The 21,260-nt window shown below is 39.6% G+C and overlaps 1 protein-coding gene across 1 annotated transcript; it reads right to left on the reverse strand.

The window, feature by feature from the left end:
- Positions 1-958: 958 nt before the first annotated feature.
- arf1 (ADP ribosylation factor 1) lies at positions 959-21,117 on the reverse strand. Its single transcript, XM_003221905.4, has 5 exons — positions 20,927-21,117; positions 9,305-9,488; positions 6,701-6,811; positions 3,656-3,780; positions 959-2,526 (listed from the first exon to the last, which is right to left on the reverse strand). The coding sequence occupies exons 2-5, from the start codon at positions 9,450-9,452 to the stop codon at positions 2,365-2,367; spliced, it is 546 nt and encodes a 181-aa protein (XP_003221953.1). The 5' UTR covers positions 9,453-9,488; positions 20,927-21,117; the 3' UTR covers positions 959-2,364.
- Positions 21,118-21,260: the final 143 nt, after the last annotated feature.

Here is a 21,260-nt window from a genome sequence, read left to right on the forward strand (position 1 = left end):
ACACGTGCAGTGTGTATTTTTTTTTTCAAATGATAATTCGGCCCCTCAACAGTCTGAGTGGCCATGAACCAGCCCTCCACTTAAAAAGTTTGGGGACCCCTGCTGTAGGGCATCGCTATTACTAGAGATAATGTTTGCAATCAAATCTATGAATTATCAAAAGTCAAAACTGCAAACGTGGAGGGACTGCAGATGTATTTTAAAAAATCAGTGTATTCTTGGAGCACAATCAGGTGCTCTGAAAACGCAAACATGCAAGATTTTAGCCAGTAAGTTCAAAACAGAATGACTGCTAAACCTGTGATCCTAAGCGTTATGTTTTATTAAAACAAGACCTTATTCCATTCAAGTCGTTCTTTGCAGCCAAACACATCTTTCTTCTCCGAGTAACCATTTCAGGGCTTCATTGTGGGACCTTTACATTCTTTCCTGTTGCAATGATTTGGTGTCAAAGGGAAGAGCTTTAAAATGCCTTTCAAGGTCAAGCTGCAGCAATGCTATTTGGAATCACACCCGGGATAAGCCAAGAAATGGGAAGTAAGTTTTCAGAATCACCCAAAGACAATTCAGATCCAAAAGGCTGGAAAAATGTTCCCCAAAACCATCTTAGCTGATGTCTCAGACAGAATAGAAGTCTATGAAACTCAACACCACCACCATTTTCTCCTGTACAGTTTCAAACACTGCCAAACGAGAAAACTAGTAAAGCTTTGAAAGGTTGCATAAGGTATTGTATGCTTTGGAGTCATCACAATAAAAGTCTGGGATTTTGTATGTTGTTGTCCTTTATTTGTATCGGCTTTGCCATGCAGGATTCTTAAGTGCCGGTTTAAGCAACTGCAAAGAGATCTAGTTCAGGTCAGGACTCAGAAGCAGGGCACAATGAGAAGTTTTATTCACCCAGGCCTTGGCCACGGATCCTGGCGCGACAGAACAAGCAAAGCATGAAACCCCCACAGAATAGTTAAGAGATTTTTATTCTAATAGCTTTAATTACAGTGCTTGTTTGTCGAAATGAAAACTGAAAACAAGTATACAAAACAGTCGATTACTGTGTATTGAAAGCAAATAAAGAGATTTGTTTTCCACAACACTAAACAAACCAGTTCTGATAGTTCCTCAAGTTAAAGTTTAAACAGCTCCAGCTTCTTCAGTGTTTTTTTTATCAAAATACAAAAGAAAAAAAAGTTAAGAGGTCTTTCTCGATGGCAAATCTGAACCTTGCAGTATGAGAGATGTGAAGGGTTTCCACATGTATACAGATGTAGGATTGTTCCAAAGAAAGAAAGAAAAATGGCATCGGACACTTCTAAAATGGAATGGGACTCCAAACACTCATGCTTTTATAGTTGTATTTTCCCCTAGATGCTACGGTTAGATGGCTTGGATGGCATTTCTTACTTGCGTACAGTACTTGCTGATGGCAGAGCTGAAAAATGCGAAATGGGCGGCTGTGCTCTCTGTGGACAGACTTTGCCTTCTGGAGGAGTTCTACACAAAAAAGGCCAAAACACTTTTAAAATTATATCTGGGAGGGGGGATTTCTGTTTGTGTGTAGTGGGGATAAGGAACCAAACAGGACACATCCAGCTTCCAATCTAGGTGCAAGGAAATCAAACCCAAGAAAGAGCTGGAGGGAGGGTGACGGTGTTTATTTGGGACACCATCGTCTTCTCTAAGCCTAAACAGAACTCTGACCTTACAAGCGCCTTACATGAAAACACAAAAAAGGGTTCACTAAGCACAGAAAGATCCAGAACGCTGCTCATTCTAGGATCCGTAACACGTTAAATTGCTGGTATTCAAGTCGTTGCAGAACTTCTAATGGATAATCTTGTTCAAGTGTTTCAGCTTTTCTTCCCAGGCCTCCCAACCTATATTTTATTACTGACACCTCCAGGCTCAAAAAAGCCACCGAGCCTGGCCTCCGCAAAACCGAGAGGGATCAACCGCCTTCAGCTCCAGCGTACGACCAGATGGCCGGCTGCTCATCTCCAAACCCATTTTTAAACCCCTTTCCCAGTACTAAACAGCGAGTCGATTTTCTTGATAATAAAAAAGCTGAGTAATATTGCATAGGAGTACCAGAAACTGTATCATTTGAAACAAGGACTATTTACATTAAATAAGAAACCTAAACTGTTTTCAGGCTTGGATCTGCCACATGTACAGCATGGTGAAGGACATCCTGTGACAAGAGAGAAATGAAAACAGCTTCCGGCACTCAATACCACAAAGTAGCATGGTTTGCCACATCAGAATAAAGCGAAGGGCGGAGGAAGAGGAGGGGGAGGAGGAGGAGGAGGAAAAGGAAACCAGGAGGGGAGGAGAAAAGAGGGAAGAGAGAGGAGTATCTTCAGGGCTTCATTTCTGGTTTCGGAGCTGATTGGACAACCAGTCCAGTCCTTCATAGAGACCGTCTCCGCTAGTGGCACAGGTAGCCTGGATGTACCAGTTCCTGTGGCGAAGAGAATGCAGTCCTAGTTTGTCTGTGATTTCTGCTGCATTCATCGCATTCGGCAGGTCCTGAAAGCGAAAGAGCCAGGTTTAGAAAGCGTACTTTTCTCTTAGGGAACTGCAGGACAAGATCCACAATATGTGCGGCCTACCTTCTGCCCGAGGGCCAGAAGCAGAGCAGCAAGTCAGCCTTTTTCACCCTCTTGGCAAACTCTAGCAGACTAGTGCCTCCAAACTTATTTTGTTTTTGAATCTAGATACAAGATTTGCCATGACCTTCTCAGATGCATGATACTAGTTAATATTAACACATGAACGTCAATGAATGAGTCATAATGAGGGCAGAGTGGGTGAATGAAACCTTTCTTAGCAGAAATCCTGTCATGACAGGCTAAGATATTATAGACCGGTAAGAACTTGTCATTTTCTTTTAATGCATTCTCATTTCTGGAGAAGGCCACCAGATATTGAAAAAGGAAGCCAACGGATAAACACTTTCCGTGTTTTATATACTCTCTTAAATGTATGTTTTCAGATGCTATTAGTATTTCATTTTCCCCCAAATTCACACTAAGCAAATTGTCAAAAGACAGTAGCCCAATTCCAAGACCTCCGAAACATGGAACCATGTAACACTAAGGGTAAGGGAGAAGTTTGGGCTTAAGATCTTCTTCTATCTCATGCAGAACAATTCAGATTCCTCAGGTGTCTATCGCAAAGCCTTTTCCAGGCACTGAGGAAATCTGTCAGGAATTGGTCCAATTCCTGCAACACACTCCTCATACAGATGTCTGCCCATTTACACTTGAATTTACTTGTGCCTTAAAAACATGCACTGCGGTGCTTTATTACAAATTATTTTAAATCTAGATTGTCTATTTTGGACGCCTAGCAAGCTAAACTGCATTTAAGGCTGCATACAGAAAACATAAGCATAATTCCTCAGGCAAATCATAAACCTCAAGCTGTAAGCGAAGCGCTGTATGTTCTTTTACAATTGAAAGATATCATGAAAGTGTTCTTGTATTTCGCTCCTAGACACTGGCAGATATCAAATTTGATACCCAGTGTTATTGTTTAAATCACCAGAAAGGCAAGTAAAAGGTTAGACCCTTTAAAACCGCCCCCATAAATGGCCAAACTGAGACTGGTGGTGGTAGTCTTTTGGCTGCACGATGCAGAATGGCACAACCCTTACCTGTTTGTTAGCAAACACTAAAAGGACAGCGTCTCTGAGCTCATCCTCCGCCAACATTCTCATAAGTTCTTCTCGGGCCTCATTGACTCTCTCTCTGTCATTACTATCAACCACAAAGATCAAGCCTACAAAGGAAGAATTAAGAGATAATGTGTTAGGGGTTCAAACAAATATCAAAACCTATACTTCATTTATAAATAAAGCACTGGGAATATTCAGTTGTTCACAATTTTTTATCATCATCTAAGGAGGCAAATTACCCACACTCCACATGACATAATCTTGGAGTAAATTAAGCGCATGTGTAGAGGAAAACAATTCTAATTTAGAAAGGCTCTACTGAATTCAACTTATTTTCCCACAATGTGCCCTGGGAGGTAAAAAGGTCTAGAATCTAAATTTCTATTTAGCAAATCCACCAATTGTTGGGTATAAGTCTGACATACTGGTGGGTGAATTCATGGTACATTTTGCTACAGTACCATTTACTCAAAAAGAACTGCTTTTTATCAAGCCACGTGTGATGCATATGCGGACAGCTATCTCCTGGGTTCAAGAAAAAGATAAGCTGACTAGTAGAATATATAAATTAAAACCAATAGTTAACAGCATCAGGAATTTCAGCTGCGTGGAATATGACACTCCATCACTGTCCTACTCCATCTTTCAGCCAAGATGCCCTAAGAGAATGTTGAAAGGTCTCTCATTCCCTGCACAGGTAAGATAAACATGGTTCCTGAAATTTCTATGAGCAAAACTGAAATGGTCAAAGCACAACCTATTTGGAGAGAAGCTATCAAACTGGATATTTTAGGCACTCCCAGTTACAAAACACAAAGCGAGAAGCTATACAGTGACTATTCAGGGGCGCAAATACTGAGGTCCTTAGCCATCTGCTGCTTGTAAGTCTCAACTTCCTTATGCATTCCAACAGCATCAAACTGGTTGAGTGTTTTTGAGCTAAACTGATACAGAAGTTATTGACTTAGTTGCCAGAATATTTTGGTCCCACAAAGCAAAATCCAGTAAGCTATTTACCAGCAAGACAACTCTAGTTTTTAATAGATTTTTTACTTCCAAGTTCACTGCTCAGCTTTACTTCCACTGTATTACAGGAGCTTGTCTTGGTATGCATAGGTATTATCGTTATAATATATATCTATATCCTGCTTTATCTCTTAATTGATATACAAAAGTGTATAATTCCATCCATATAGATAACTGCTTTATATCAAGAGAAGATCATGTAAACTACCTTAAACACTTCAGAAGAAAGGAAATAATTATATAATTTATACAAACATATACTATATGTTTCAGACAAGAGTCTTACACAGCTCTAGTGGAAAATCACAGAATGAACTTGGGGCCTTGCATTCAAATGCACTGACCAAATACTGGTATCCAACCACTGAATGAAGGTGTTAAAATTAAGGTTATTCTCTAACTTTAGTGTTTGGCTCACAATTATTTTAACAGCATAAGGCCAAGCAGGCATAGCAATATAAGTGCCACTAACACAATGTTTCCTGCCTGCATCAGAGATGTGACAGCTTCTGTAAACTAAGTTCATTACAAAAACAAAACATGTGCCAATCTCTCAGAGAATCTGCTAAGTCAGTCTGTGGGCTGGAAGTAACACTTGCAGAAAAGCTATCAACTCTGATGGACACAGCAGTATCTTTATTAAAAAGCCAGGAGGCTAATAATGAAAAGATGTAATTTTCATTGCACTAACTGGTTTACAAAGTTGTTTCAGGGTTTTCTTGACCTGCTCTATCCAGACAAGAACGGACAATTAACTAGCACTACTGATATCTGGCTACGTGTTATTAACATATAAGAGGGACCACCAAGTCATTAATAAAATTTGGTTCATAAAATCCTACAACTTCAAAAAGGTAAAGCTTGATTTTATATAAGGTGTAGTGGTTTGAGTTCTGGATTCTGGGGACCAAAGTTTGAATCACTTTGACCTTGGGCAAGTCCGACTCTCAGATCCAGAGAAAGGCAAACCCTCTCCTTAATTTGTCAATGACTTAGGGTCGCCATAAGTCAGAAATGACTTGAAAGTGCACACAGCAACAATCTGGCTTTTGAGGTGAGGTGGACCAAAAAGTTCTTTATATTCTGCTATTAAATTAAATGCAGGACAGGACTTGCTTTCCATCTTTAACAGCATTCATACCGATTTGGCTCCTAAATGCTATGCTGGATGTGGAGATTTATTTATATGCGACATTTATATCCTGCCCTTCTCACCCCAAAGGGGACTCAGGGTGGTTTACAAGTATATATACATAATATATTATATTATACAACTATATTGCAACATTATTAGTAATATTGCATGTAATATAAATATACAATTATAATAGTGAATTATAATGATTACATTGTATTACATCATAATATTATTATTAATATGAAGAGAAAACAGTGAAGGGTTCCTGGACAAGCACAATCTCTTACTATACTATAGTTCCTGAACACTGAGGCGTTACCAACCCTGGAATAGCTTGCATGTCTACAGTCAACAACAGAATCATTTCCGTTTATTATTGCTTACTGTTAAAAGGTGATCTGGTACACGTTTGTTAGATTATTAGTACATCTCACTTGATTACAGCAGCAGGATCTTTCCTAACCTGTCTTAGATAAACCAAGAGTACACCCGTATAAAACAAGTGCTGTCACTGAGTTATGGCCATCAATACATTTTGGGGAATGTAAAGATTAGATCAGAAAAAAAAAACATTTCAAGTACCTCTAACAGATAAAGTCCCACATGTAAACACATTAATATAGTCTACCAGAGACAGGTGATTTCCTCTACATACACAATGTTGGATAATTAGTTTGACAGAGCTCTATTGGATAATGATGGCATCCTTCAATCTTGAGAAACACAGCTGACAAAATCATTTGATATTATCAGCATAGAGTTTATACGGTCACTGAAATAGCTTCAGCCATGCTGACACAACAATTAAGCAGGTTTCTGTAAAAACAAATACCACAAAGAAATCAAAGAGGGCAACTCACCTTGTGTGTTCTGGAAATAGTGGCGCCAAAGTGGTCTGATCTTATCCTGGCCACCTACATCCCACACCGTGAAGCTAATGTTCTTGTATTCTACTGTTTCTACATTGAAACCTGAAAAGAGAAAGGGTGGGATAGAAAGCAATCACTTAACAAGGGAAATTTAGGCTTATCCATTTTGTCAAAAGCCAAAGCAGAATGCAGGTAGTCTCTAAGTTACAAACAAGATAGGTTCTTCAGGTTTGTTCTTAAGTTGAATTTGTATGTAAGTCAAAACAGAGAAATTTTAAAGTGTAACTCCAGCCATATAGATAGATAGTAGCTTTGGCTAGCAAAGGGAAGGGTTAACACTCCTGTGGGGTTTCCTTTGCTATCTGTGCCCCTCTTCGGAAGATTTCACCTCTCTATCTGTCCCTGTGAGAATTGTATTTTGATAAATATGGCTTGCTGTGGAAACAAGGCTTGGTCCAAAAGCTTCTGTGGAGACCCCCCTTTTCCCATGATAACTATTTCAGGAGTGAATTTCCCTTCCGAGGGGTAGATTTCTCTCACTTCCTGTTGTCTTATCCCTGTTCTTCACTATGAGTTGTTTGTATACTGGATGTTTGTAACTCGGGGACTGTTTGCACACACATACTGCTCCATAAGTGAGCATCAAATAAGAATAAATATTATTTATTTATTGCAAGCATTTATATCCCGTCCTTCTCACCCCCGAGGGGGGGGTCTAAGGGCGGCCTTACAATTAGCATATTAGACGCTGAACAAACCAATATAAAACATAATGTATAAAAAAACAATTACAGTTAAAATAGATAGCATTGGTTAAAACATCCATATAAATATACATTCAAGGGCACATTCCAAATCGTGATCCAGGTCTGTCCATTATTCATCCTAATTTCATTTTACAGTTAGTGCTGCTTCTATTGCTCTAAGGCCTGGTCCTATAGCCAAGTTTTGAAATATTTACGAAAGGATAGGAGTGAGGGAGCCTGCCTGATCTCATCATGGATATTTGAAACTGAAATAGCCAATATTATATATGCTCATATATAAATCAAATTATGTACAGATTGATGTGTAAGCCTTTTTTTAAAACAAAATGTTGATGCAACCTGTCTCTATTCAGGATACAGTGCAAAGGCAGTTACATGAGGCAGAGCTGAGAAATGTGTCTTGGCATGGTGAACTGCCAAATCTTATACGAGGATAATACAACAGGCCCCTATTAAAGATGGCCACCCCAGTCTCTTTACTGGGAGGTTTGTATACTATACTTTTGTTAAAAATGATCATTGCATATCCAGAGCACCCAAAATAGCCATCACACTTTTTTTTGGGGAAGACCTACACTGCTCCTGTATGCAGCTTCGATCAAAATTGAAAGTGGGGAAGGAAGGCTGCTTTGATTCCCTTTAAGACTAAGAGGGGGAGTGCTGCTTCCATGTCTCAGCACATCGAGAGGCTTCTCGCAAACCAAACCAGAAATATCTTCCAAATGGCAAGGCTTGATTTTGCCATTTTATATAAGGGATGCCATTGTATATAATGGAACTTCAGCATCCATGAATTTGGATACTCTGTATGTGACCTTAATCAAAACCCCAGTTGATACCAATTAGAAGCTCTCTGACAAATAATAACACTGGCTGACACACATTTTGGTGCCTCAAATGTTAGCTCAGTTTCTGGATATATTTAACCTACCAAATTCAAAAATGGCACCAGTTTCCCCCATCAGTTTTAGTTTTTGAGATACAGAACTTATACCATCAATTGTTATCTTCCTGCTCACAGAAAATCATAACAGATTATCATGAAGTGTCTAATAACTAAGAAACTAGAGCTGATGCAGTCTATCTAATGCAAACCCAAGTCACGAAGAAAACTTTTTTTTAGTTGGGCTGGGTAATCTATTATTGTCAGAATCTCACCATTAAAATTAATCTACATTTCAGGATAACTGGAAAACTGTTCCTGCAGGCTGGACTTGCAGGTGAAAAATTGGAAGCAAAAGTTTGAAGAAATATTTGAATTTTTGTGCTCTCAAGGACCAAATGTACTAAACAGGTACTATTCTGTCTACCCAGCAACTCTCCAAAAAGCAGTGCTACAACCAAGTCTATTTAAGTGGGAAATTTATTTATTTATTTCCAACATTTATATCCCGCCCTTCTCACCCGAAGGGACTCAGGGCGGCGTACAAAATTGGCAACAATTCGATGCCTACACATAATTAAAACAGCAATGAAAATCCAATAAAACAATTAAAACAATATAAAGATGGAAAACATATGATTAAAATCCATTCCTCCAAAATCCTCGTGCTATAGTCGTAAATCAGACCGGGTCGTCTTTATCATTTAATCTTCGAAAGCCTGGGCACATAGCCATGTTTTCAGGGCTTTTCTAAAACTCAAAAATAAATATTTTGCTGCAGATGTATCACACACCAATGCAAATCAAAACCTATGGTTCCCTTACAACACTGTGTCGAACAGGAAACAGACCCAAGTCAGTCTTCACACTCCCAATTGTTGTCTCAATCTCATTTTAAACTTATTTTTTAAAAACAACCATATGTGAAGTTGCTCAAATTCTTACCTATAGTAGGGATGGTAGTTACTATTTCACCGAGCTTAAGTTTGTATAATATTGTTGTCTTTCCTGCAGCATCCAGCCCAACCATTAGTATACGCATTTCTTTTTTGCCAAAAAGGCCTTTGAAGAGGTTAGCAAAAATATTCCCCATGGTCAAGTCTGGTATTCACTCACTGGCCAAAGAAACCTAGGAAATAAGAAATGAAAGACAGTTAGTTCCATATGATATCATGGCCACATCTAAATAATTTAGGAGTAAAATCCTCTGGATCTCAGTGGGAAAAATTCCAATGCATAATGTAAGTTTTAAAAACATGAAAAAGCACTTAGAATGAAATGGTATTGTAAGTAGGAAGTATTTCGAAGAGAAAGATAATACAAGATTATTCCACTTCCCTTAAATGAAAACAAACAGCCTCTCTAAACAGCGCCATGCGCTGCACTCACTTCCTGCCAGTGAAATGGGGATTGGTTTGATAACTCAGGGTTGAAAAGATCCAATTTCAGCCATTAAAATTCCAAAGCACCAACATCACCAAACCCCTGGACAATCACACTGCTCATTCTCCCCAATTGAGGCTTCTGAGTACTTTTAAAAATTAGAAATTCAAACCAGACACAACGGGGTTGATTAGGATATAGCTAGTTCCTCAGTCATGCAAATATATATCCGTATAAAAAGAAGTAAACATTGTTTATAACACAGAGCCCTATAGTTAATTTCTTTACCAGATTGGAATCCTTCATTACTGGCCCTAAAAGAATGCATTTATTACCATAAATTCTCTGAGGAATGCAAAAGGTTTAATTCCTGTCCATGCTATGCTTCCACGTGAACATTTCTCCACCACTAAATGTGGAAGATAGAGATGAGGCAACACCAAGGCCACACACACATACACAATCAGCAACAGCATTGTGACAGGTTTATTTTAGTAAAGTTTCTTTTTCTTAAAGCCTCAGAGTAAAAAATAGAGGTCTATCTCCTGTCTAAACATAATTCAGATTTTTTTAAAAATCAAGTAGCAGCCTAACAGAAAATGGGAATATTCAGTATCATTTTTAAGAAGTTGCAGTATTCTTATGGTTTCAGAATTTTTTTAAAGTTCCTGTGCCAGTTTTTTTTTTTTTTTTAAAAAAAGAACAAAAAATAGCTGACCACCTGTTAGGTTTTTCCTGATGAAAAGAAGTGATCACTGGAGTTAATACTACACACCATGGTTTTAGACTTGAAGTGTATCACGACTGGTCACCTTACATGTATCAATAAAGCTAAATGCAACAATCACTGTTTTCTCAAGTTAAGCAGTGTGTTCATCCTGTCTTACCAAATCCAAACTCTTTTGATTACAAATCAAGAACACCACTCAGCAGGTGGCACAATAAGAATAACTCTGTATGAAAAGAAATCAAAGTACCTAACTGACCAAAGCAAATAATTAGGTACCAAAATGTTTTGAGCAAACCCCTGCTTTGAACATATCCACTATCAGTTTCTACTTTAAGCTTGCCCAATGTCATCACATGTAATGCTCAAGAAAATATCTGACAACTCAATTCCCTTTGGTAGCAATTTAACAAAACCTTAAAGTAACAGGGATAAACACGTGTTAACTAGTGAGGGTTGATTAAGGTCACCAGTTCTGTACAGATGCAAAATGGGAAATAAGCACCTATCTTGTCTAGGAGTTTCCATTAATCGCAGAATTTCAACTGCATGCATCAGTGCTTCGAATAGCATCTTTAGACTGCTAGGAGAACATGCATGCCATATTTAATAATCATGTGTCAACAGACAACTATTTTATGTAGTCCACTACACTGCATTCTTGGGTCTATTAAGTACAGTATGTACCATAGAATCATAGAATCATAGAATAGTAGAGTTGGAAGAGACCACATGGGCCATCTAGTCCAACCCCCTGCTAAGAAGCAGGAAATCGCATTCAAAGCACCCCTGACAGATGGCCATCCAGCCTCTGCTTAAAAGCCTCCAAGGAAGGAGCGTCCACCACGGCCCCGGGGAGAGAGTTCCACTGTCGAACAGCTCTCACAGTGAGGAAGTTCTTCCTGATGTTCAAGTGGAATCTCCTTTCCTGTAGTTTGAAGCCATTGTTCCGTGTCCTAGTCTGCAGGGCAGCAGAAAACAAGCTTGCTCCCTCTTCCCTATGACTTCCCTTCACGTATTTGTACATGGCTATCATGTCTCCTCTCAGCCTTCTCTTCTGCAGGCTAAACATGCCCAGCTCTTTAAGCCGCTCCTCATAGGGCTTGTTCTCCAGACCCTTAATCATTTTAGTCGCCCTCCTCTGGACGCTTTCCAGCTTGTCAACATCTCCCTTCAACTGTGGTGCCCAAAATTGGACACAGTATTCCAGGTGTGGTCTGACCAAGGCAGAATAGAGGGGGAGCATAACTTCCCTGGATCTAGACGCTATTCCCCTATTGATGCAGGCCAGAATCCCATTGGCTTTTTTAACAGCCGCATCACATTGTTGGCTCATGTTTAACTTGTTGTCCACAAGGACTCCAAGGTCTTTTTCGCACACACTGCTGTCAAGCCAGGCGTCCCCCATTCTGTATCTTTGATTTCCATTTTTTCTGCCGAAGTGAAGTATCTTGCATTTGTCCCTGTTGAACTTCATTTTGTTAGTTTTGGCCCATCTCTCTAGTCTGTCAAGATCGTTTTGAATTCTGCTCCTGTCTTCTGGAGTGTTAGCTATCCCTCCCAGTTTTGTGTCGTCTGCAAACTTGATGATCGTACCTTCTAACCCTTCGTCTAAGTCGTTAATAAAGATGTTGAACAGAACCGGGCCCAGGACGGAGCCCTGCGGCACTCCACTTGTCACTTCTTTCCATGATGAAGACGACGCATTGGTGAGCACCCTTTGGGTTCGTTCGCTTAGCCAATTACAGATCCACCTAACCGTAGTTTTGTCTAGCCCACATTTTACTAGTTTGTTTGCCAGAAGGTCATGGGGGACTTTGTCGAAGGCCTTACTGAAATCCAGGTACGCTACATCCACAGCATTCCCTGAATCGACCCAACTCGTAACTCTATCGAAAAAAGAGATCAGATTAGTCTGGCATGACTTGTTTTTGGTAAATCCGTGTTGACTATTAGCAATGACCGCATTTGTTTCTAAGTGTTCGCAGACCACTTCCTTAATGATCTTTTCCAACTCAGACCTACATTTGAAATGGGTTTGAAGGGTTTTAGGTAGGGGAATATTTGAATTTGTAAACCCAATTCATGAACTTGAGTATTTGTTTAGGGCTTTCCTAGAAGAAGGCACAATATAAATTCAGCAAGTACAGAGCACAGCAAGACTTCTATAGACTGGACCAATTTCTATTTGCAAGGAAAGGATAAAAGAAATACAGCAGATCCAATGGGAATTCTCTTTTAGAACTCCAGGAAACTATAAACTGAGTATAAGCAGTGTTGCCGAGAGGGTACAGTGTGTGACAATTCAGGAGGTTGCATCCAATATTTAGAATTTTTTATTATCTTAGACACATGAAACAAACGTTTTCAGGGGGATACTTAAGTATTCATAAAAGTATTTCAGGTTCTAGGGTAATAAGGTTTATAGAATTCATTGACTCAGCAGGAGCCTCCAGTGGCCTAGGGGATAAAAGCCTTGTGACTTGAAGGTTGGGTTGCTGACCTGAAGGCTGCCAGGTTTGAATCCCACCCGGGGAGAGCGCGGATGAGCTCCCTCTATCAGCTCCAGCTCCATGCGGGGACATGAGAGAAGCCTCCCACAAGGATGGTAAATCATCGAAACATCCGGCCGTCCCCTGGGCAACGTCTTTGAAGACGGCCAATTCTCTCACTCCAGAAGCAACTCCGGTTGCTCCTGACATGGAAAAAAAAATGACTCAGTGTTGACACAGTATGCCCTGTTATTTGGCTTTTAGTTTCTTTTAATTCTTTGGTCAATATTTAAAAGGACTGCAAAGGAAGTACTTACTGCTGTATAAGGTGATTTCATACTCCCTTCTTATATTACACCATCCTATCATTCCCTTCGACTGAAATGGAAGCAAGCCATCAAAATGCAGCAAAATCCAAATGGCCACAAAGGAGTAAAAGCCTTATTGGGCAACCAAAATGCAGAAAGCACATCATGCAAGCTTTCAAAATTTTACTGTCTTCTTTATCGGACAAAGATGTTAAAAACCACACAGAAGAAGTCGCAAATATCCCAAATAATTAGCTGATCTTGCCAACAGACTGGATGAGGACAAACAAAAGGAAATGTAAGACAGAGTGGTGCTCCTGGTCAACTGCAAGGCAGGTGATCTGAACAGGGCTTCAGATGGTATTAGGTGGGAGCCACATTCCCCTTGAAGACTTCAATTCAAAGTTTGGTGTATTCCCAGATTCAGCCCTCAAGTTAGTAACCCAGGTTGCAAAAGTAGCCTTAAGTGCACTCACACTAGCTAAATCCAATATGGCACAGTTCTCACGAGATCATGCCACTAAATGCTCTGCTTTGGTACAATCCAGCATTTCCAGGTTCTCAACCTTGTTAATCAACGTTCTTTCAATCTCTGTTGACACACCTGATGAAACCAGAGTCTCACCCATTATTTGATTGTGTAATATTCTGTTCCATCTGCTGCAATAAATATTTTTCAACTATCCTTTCCTTCCCTACAGATCTAAGAAACTTCTTTGGCCCTTTTGAATTTAACCCCCCAGCTGATCTATACCTCCACAGTGAACAAGGGAATTGCACCAGAAATCTACCATGAACTTCATTGTTGTTGTTACCTGCCTTCAAATTAGCTTTGACTTATGCTGATCCTATGAATCACTAAGGCATCCTATCCTCAAAAGCTCTACTTTGTGGACTCAGGGCAATGCCTTTCAAAGTCTATCTATCTTTTCCTATTCCCCTTCTCTTTTATAGTGAGCCATTGTTTCTCATGATATGGCCAAAGTATAATAGCCTTCGTTTAGTTATCTTGGTCTTTGGTTTACAAACAATGTACTGACAACTAGAAAGTGGTACTGGGGGTCTCTCCTAAAGCAGCAGTTATTTCCAAATCAGGTGAGTATTAGAGCAACACAATCCAACATGAACCAGTGAACAATGTTTGCTGTACTTGCTTTGGGATCCTAACCTTCCCTGGAAATTTGTGCTCCAGGACATCTGAGATCCTTATTAGCCAAAGTAGGATGAGAGACATTTTCAGAAAATATCCTTGTGGCTGCAGAATGCCACAGTTGCATTTCAATATACAGTAGAGTCTCACTTATCCAAGCTAAACGGGCCGGCAGAAGCTTGGATAAGCAAATATCTTGGATAATAAGGAGGGATTAAGGAAAAGCATATTAAACATCAAATTAGGTTATGATTTTACAAATTAAGCACCAAAACATCATGTTATACAACAAATTTGACAGAAAAAGTAGTTCAATACGCAGTAATCTTATGTTGTAATTACTGTATTTACGAATTTAGCACCAAAATATGATATATTGAAAACATTGACTACAAAAATGGCTTGGATAATCCAGAGGCTTGGATAAGCGAGACTCTACTGTACTACCAAAGGTTTAAACACATATTCAGGTTTCTTCCATAACACAGTATTTAAGAAATCTGCTTCCTCTACCCTAGGATTCTAAGTGACCTGGTTTTTCACACAGGAAGTACAGACTGTCCAATATTTTATGTGTCAGAAAATTTGCACATTCGCAGTAGAGGCATCTGGCCTATATAGAGTTGCCCTTTCAGCATTCCTCCCCCAAGACTATATGCTAAGGTAACAACCATAAATGTATATGTTTCTCTAATACAAGTCACAGACTGAAGACAGGTGTGAATAAATTTTGAAAACTAGAACAAATTGTCCACAGGCACCTCTTCTGAAAAAATGTTATCTTCAGGCCCTCTGGTGTGGTATGCTTTCTGCCAGAAGTTGACCACAGATACCCTGGAGGAACTAGAAATGCTAGAAAGGTGTTCTCTCTCTATATTTTCTAGGTGGTCCAGTGTGATTCCATGGTATGCTTCTACTATATGTTGTTCACTTCAACCGTTTTTTATGATCTCCGGTTTTATGTTTCCATGGTAAGTTTAGGAACACAGCCCCCAAGGAAGTGGAATGCATACTATATATTTGTTCTGTGGGCTACTGCTTAATTGCTCCTTGGATTATGTAACATATTTCTTGAACATGTCTTCCTGTGTAACTGGTAATGAATTCTAAATTCACATATACACAAATATAAAATTGCTTTTCCTTGTGATTATATAGTCAAGGAAAAAAGGTAGAATACTGGTTGAAATTTCTACTAATGAGAATGGAACTTACAGCAAAGTGGGATCTTGCATTTCCCCCCTGAGAATTACTTAAAAATAAAAACAGATTTAGAAGTTTGCATGCAGGTCATGGTGGCTATAGCAGGAGCTGTACTTAAGTTGTAAGAGAAGATCCGTGTTCTAACTTTTATTATGACTTAACAGCTATGCAGGCACAGTGTAGTAGAAGAATCTTCAGAATAAGTTCTATGGGGTTTCACTTTCACACCATGCTCAATGTAAGAGATATGAACCTCTGGCTTTACTTAATCAGAAAATGATTAACCACACATCTGCTCAGAAGTTCTGCTGAAATAAGTCTGGTTCTCAACTAAGCAGATAGTGATTTCAACCCTAACCATTCAGAAAGGAAGGGCGTCCACATCTTCCTTAGTTTTTCTCTAGAGCCCATAAAACACTATGAAATAAAATCGGAGGCGATTTTTCTTATATATTTAAATGATACAGTACTATCAACAGTCATAAAATCTTAAGACATGTGTAGAGAATAAAAAATCTTACGATAGTCCGAATGGAAATGATTAACCAAAACTACACAGCCATTCAATTTTTATGACCTGTGATTTCAGGAGTTTTCTTTATGCAGTTTTTGGACTCGAGTAGTTCTAAGATGTGTTTTCAAATCCCCCTTCTCTGATAGCATCAAAGGTTTTCATTATACCTTGTTTGGTGAGAAAGGAATAACTAAACAGATCAACTATTAAGCACACAGCTTAATGGCATGTTATACAAGCAAAAGCAGACAGACTCCTTGAGATTCCAGTTAAATGACACATTAACTAAATTTTCCCCTTCCCCAATCAGGTAAGATGAGGGAGAAACTAAGTTAACTACCATATATACTCATATATAACTAGAGGACAGGTCATTGGGCAAACATTACAGATTTTTATATGACTCATGGGTATATTGAGGATTGTTCCACGGAGAGGAGAAAGCGCCAGGACCAACTCAGGTATCCCATCAGCCCTGACTGCTGCCACCCTTTTCTGGCCCTTTATTAAGGGACCTGCTTTCATTCAAGTGTAAGCTAAACAGCAAAATAGTTAACTATGCCTTGTTTGAAATAATACTTTCCTTCAGGAGGACAAAAACGTCTTTGTACAGTATGTGAATGATCAGTTCTGTTACCTGGCTGTGGTGGCTACTAGCTTAGACTGCATTAGAAAGGATTAACATAAATTCCTCAAGGGTAGACACCTCAATGGATAACAGCAGCAATAACTGAACAGATCTCTCGTGTTTTCAAGAGCAGCACACCTTCGGCACCAAAATTCTATGGGTAAAAGCTATGTTCTCACTTGCCATCTTCTCGGGAGGCACCTGAGTGCTGAAGGGAACAATAGTGGCTATACAGATGTTTATGAGACCCAGCATGGCAATTCTTAAATAATTTGACTGAATGGGGAATCAGAAACACAGCTACCCTTCATAAAATACAGGGAAGTAAGATTCAGTTTTTCATGTCAGTGATATCCAACAATTTATACATGACACATCCAATTGCAATTAATACATCCTGACAGTTCTTGGTAGCCAGGATAATCAGCCTTTTCCTTTCTTTTCTATTGTGTTATTGCATTTCCTAAAGCACAGCAGGAAGTAACTCTTGCACCCCTCTTTATCTTTAAGCTTGGAGGTGGAGAAGAGAACAAGCCCTTGCTCCCTCTCAGCCAGAAAAGCAGAACCTTGTTCTGCCTCTGAACAGCTCAGGTACACCAATATTAGTCCAGTGATTGGAGGCAGGAAACAAACAATTCCCTCTCTACTCTAGCCTGGCACATGAGCAGAGGAATGGGAAGGGATCCATTTGGTTTTCCCGTGTCCAACTGGTGCTTCGGTTTTGGAGCACTTGTTGAGTGATAAGACAGGCCTATACACCTCTGTCTTTTCCTCTTCCCAACAATATTAAGCTTCAGAAGAGCACCAATGTTTGGTAAATTTTGTGGCAAAGCCACATTCAAGTGTGGAAGAGCTTAGATATCAGGTGAAATTTAGGAGCCAGAATGCTTTACGATAATCTTTCACCTAGGATAGTGGTTTCCAACCTTTGGTTCTCCAAGTGTTTTGGGCTTTAACTCCCAGAAATCCCAGCCATCTTACCGGCTGTTAGGAAATTTTGAGAGCTGAAGTCGAAAACACCTGAAGGACCAAAGATTGAGAACCACTGACCTAGAAAGTTACTACTACTTTATTAAGAGAGCTATATGAAACTCTGTGCATGTACACCTTCAAGTTGCCTGTTGACTTAACACATTTCATAGGTTTGCTTAGGCAAGGAATATTCAGAGGTGATTTTGCAAGTTTCTCCCTTTGAAATATTGCCTACAGCACCTGGTATTTGATGGCAATCTCCCATTCAAGTACTAACCATGGCTGACCTTGCATAGCTTCCAAGATCATACAGGATCTAATGGCTTTAGGGCATTTAAACCTGAAAACATTTTCAACAGTTTCTGCCTTTAACAATAGCATACCCAGGTACTGTACTCAGCATATTCAGCCAGCATGGGGAGTTCACAGTAGAATATAACAACTGAAAAACCCACAGCCAACAAATGAAATCGGTTAATTTTTTTGACCTTTTAAAATTTTAAAGAAAAATAATCCAATTGTATGCTACTATATAAGCAGATACTTCCTTAAACAGATTGCTCAATATACTTGGCACATTATGGAAAGGGTGGGTAACAAGGGCTTATGGTTTGCTAATGCCATATATATTTCAATATTGCTAATTCCCAATTCCCATACAAACTGTCCACAATAATTTCCATTGCCTCAGCTTCTCAAGTTCTGATGAATGAATGAACAAACATAAGTAGTATACACTAGAGAAGGAGGGACAAAGTTGAATAGTTGTGAAATGAGCATAACCTTTCATATGAACTTAGGATCTTCCTTTATGTTGCACACGTCACCCAGGAAATACCAGATTTTTTTTACAGCTGCACTTCCTGGATTTTAGTTTTACATATTTCATAGTCAAAAGATTGGATAAAACCCCTAGCCAAACAAAAACCATGAAGGCAATGATGGTAGTGGTCTTCAGAGATAATTCTGACAACACCAATACACAGTAAATGAGAAAACACCCAATCAGAATTCACTAAGAAAGAAATAGTTACAAATAGTGATTCATACTAAGTTCTTGAAGTGCTAAATTGATAATGTCACGACATATAAAATTTTGGGATTTTAAAATAGGGAACTGGCTGGTACTCAATTACAGCCACCATACTACCCAACTATAACATCTAAATACAAAGGAAGTATGGGTGATTTCAAGACCTTTCACTGAATCTGAGAACACTTAATGACCCCTAATTACTTCACCTGACCCATTGGGGAACCTGACATTACCAAACATGTTGCCTAAGGTAGAAGCAATTTCATACAGTATCCTTCAAGTGAAATTGTATTAACTAAAAATACAAGCGACCAGGATCCGTGCCAGAGCTGTGCATCTGGCTGTCTCTAACTGCAGAGCCTAGCAGCGCCAAAAGACTCCAGACTGCCAATGCTGCACGGTATTTCAGGAGGGAAATGAGGACCCACATTATTAAGTGATTGTAATCGTGGAACTGTCTTGTTTTCCTGAATGTTGTATGACTATAATTTGGGCAAAAACAAAACAACAAAACCCAAGGTTCCTAGAAAGGGGCTTGTGAGTTCTATTTTATGAAACTGAAGAAAGGGAAGACTTTCCCCCTCTACCATGGCATACTTGTTTCTGCACTTGCGCAACTTTCTGTCCTGCTGATGAAGTCACTGGTGAGTGACTAAGTGATCAAAATCTACTTCCCCACCCCATTCACGCGTCTTGGGCCTGAGTACAAGGGCGGGGGAAAGGAGAGAAGGGCTTTCCACCATTACGCTGCTGAATCCCAACTTATGTGCTCATTTCTAATCATTCCATAAAGGACATAATAATCAAGAAGATATCCCTCTCAAGGAAAACTGAATAAAATCAAACCTCGGGCCCCAACTTTTTTTTTTTTGGTTCATTCTGACATTCCCAGCAAGCGAAGGGCAAAAAGATCAAGGAGACTTCCTCACCTGGCAAAGCGGAAATAAAAACATATCTGTACCCTATAGAACTTTTCTTTTTTATTAAGATTCAAAAGTATTAAAAGAGAACTACCACTTTCAACACAAGAGGATCTCAAACTTTCATACTTTTACTATGTAGATCAGCCCTGGGCCAACTTGGGCCTTACCGGATGGTAGGAACTGTGTGAGTTGGAGTCCAAAACACCTGGAGGGCCCAAGTTGGCCCAGGCTTGGTCTAATTATTTTGTGAGGAAAACACAATTGCCTTGTTGGTAAGGAAACCTCAGAGGTGGGAACAGACAGAGCTTTTACTACTAGCATTATTATTATTATTACTATTATGTTTATTTATATCCTGCTTTCTCTCACCATAAGGAGACTCAAAGTGGCTAATGGTAAAAACATTACAATTTAAATTTTACAAATATCAAACCAGTATTAAACATCACTGGTATTAAAAACAATTCAGATTAAACCTATAAAAACATAAAACCACTGCAGCCCATGACCTGATCTTAAAAATCCTTCTTGTTTTAAAAGGCTGTCTGAATAATAAGGTTTTAAAACCCATATACATATAAACATGTGTGTGTGTGTATTACCCGCCTCTCCTTTTGGCTCAAGTCGGGCTACAGAATAATTAAAACTCATAAACATTGTTAAAATACCACAAATACACATATTAAAATGTACATTATTTCTATAAAAGATAATACTAAAACGCCCATCTATAAAATACACAAAACGTAGATTAAACAAAGGATGCATGTTTAAAATTAAACCCATAAAAACATATAAAACCACAGTGGCCCCTAACCTGATCTTAGAAAACCTTCTTCTTTTAAAAGCCTGCCTGAAAAGGTTGTAGAACCCATATACGCGTGTGTATATATGTGTATACATATACACATATATATGTGTGTATATTTACGTATATGTGTGTATATATCTATATGTGTATATATGTATGTATATATCTACATATGTGTGTATATATCTAATTTGTGTGCATGCACATGTGTGTATATATGTATGTATTTGTGTGTGTATGCGCGCGCGTGTGTGTGTGTATATATATATATATACACACACACACACGCACACAGGCTCTCCTTCCTTCTCCACCCGACTAGGCCTAAGCGCCGGTCTCGAGTAGGCCAGGCCTCCCACAGCCGACGCCCGGCCTGAGGCGAAGTGGGAGTTCGAAGGGGCCCAGGAAAACGCTTCTTACCCTTTTTCCTCGCTGCTCACCGGCCTACTGCTCCTTCCTGCGCGGTTCTCCTTTCCGTTTCCTCTCCCTTCTTCAGCCTCTCTCCTTCTTCCCTCCCTTCCTTCCTTCCCTCCCTCCCTGCGCCCAGGCACACAAGATGGCGGCTCCCGGCGGCCACGTCAGTGCCAGGGACCTCGCAAGGCACGACGGGTAAGGAGTTGGAAAGGCTCCTCTCCTCTTTTACCCTCACGCCGCAAAAAAAAACGTGGGAGGGGCGATGGGGGAAGGAAAAACGGCTCTGCGCGTGCGCACAACGGGAGCAGGCGTTGCCTTTTTGGACTTAGGCTGCAAGAGG

Source organism: Anolis carolinensis, chromosome 6 (assembly GCF_035594765.1).
Source record: "Anolis carolinensis isolate JA03-04 chromosome 6, rAnoCar3.1.pri, whole genome shotgun sequence".
Classification (NCBI taxonomy): Eukaryota; Metazoa; Chordata; class Lepidosauria; order Squamata; family Dactyloidae; genus Anolis; species Anolis carolinensis.

Bases quoted from the DNA above. Each gene is read 5' to 3' on its own strand.
- arf1 (XM_003221905.4), bottom strand. From the start codon at position 9,452: ATGGGGAATATTTTTGCTAACCTCTTCAAAGGCCTTTTTGGCAAAAAA. The intron at 6,812-9,304 runs GTAAGAATTTGA...TTCTCTTTTCAG, and splicing joins AACTACCATCCCTACTATAG to GTTTCAATGTAGAAACAGTA. The intron at 2,527-3,655 runs GTAAGGGTTGTG...TTTCGCTTTCAG, and splicing joins TAGTGTTTGCTAACAAACAG to GACCTGCCGAATGCGATGAA.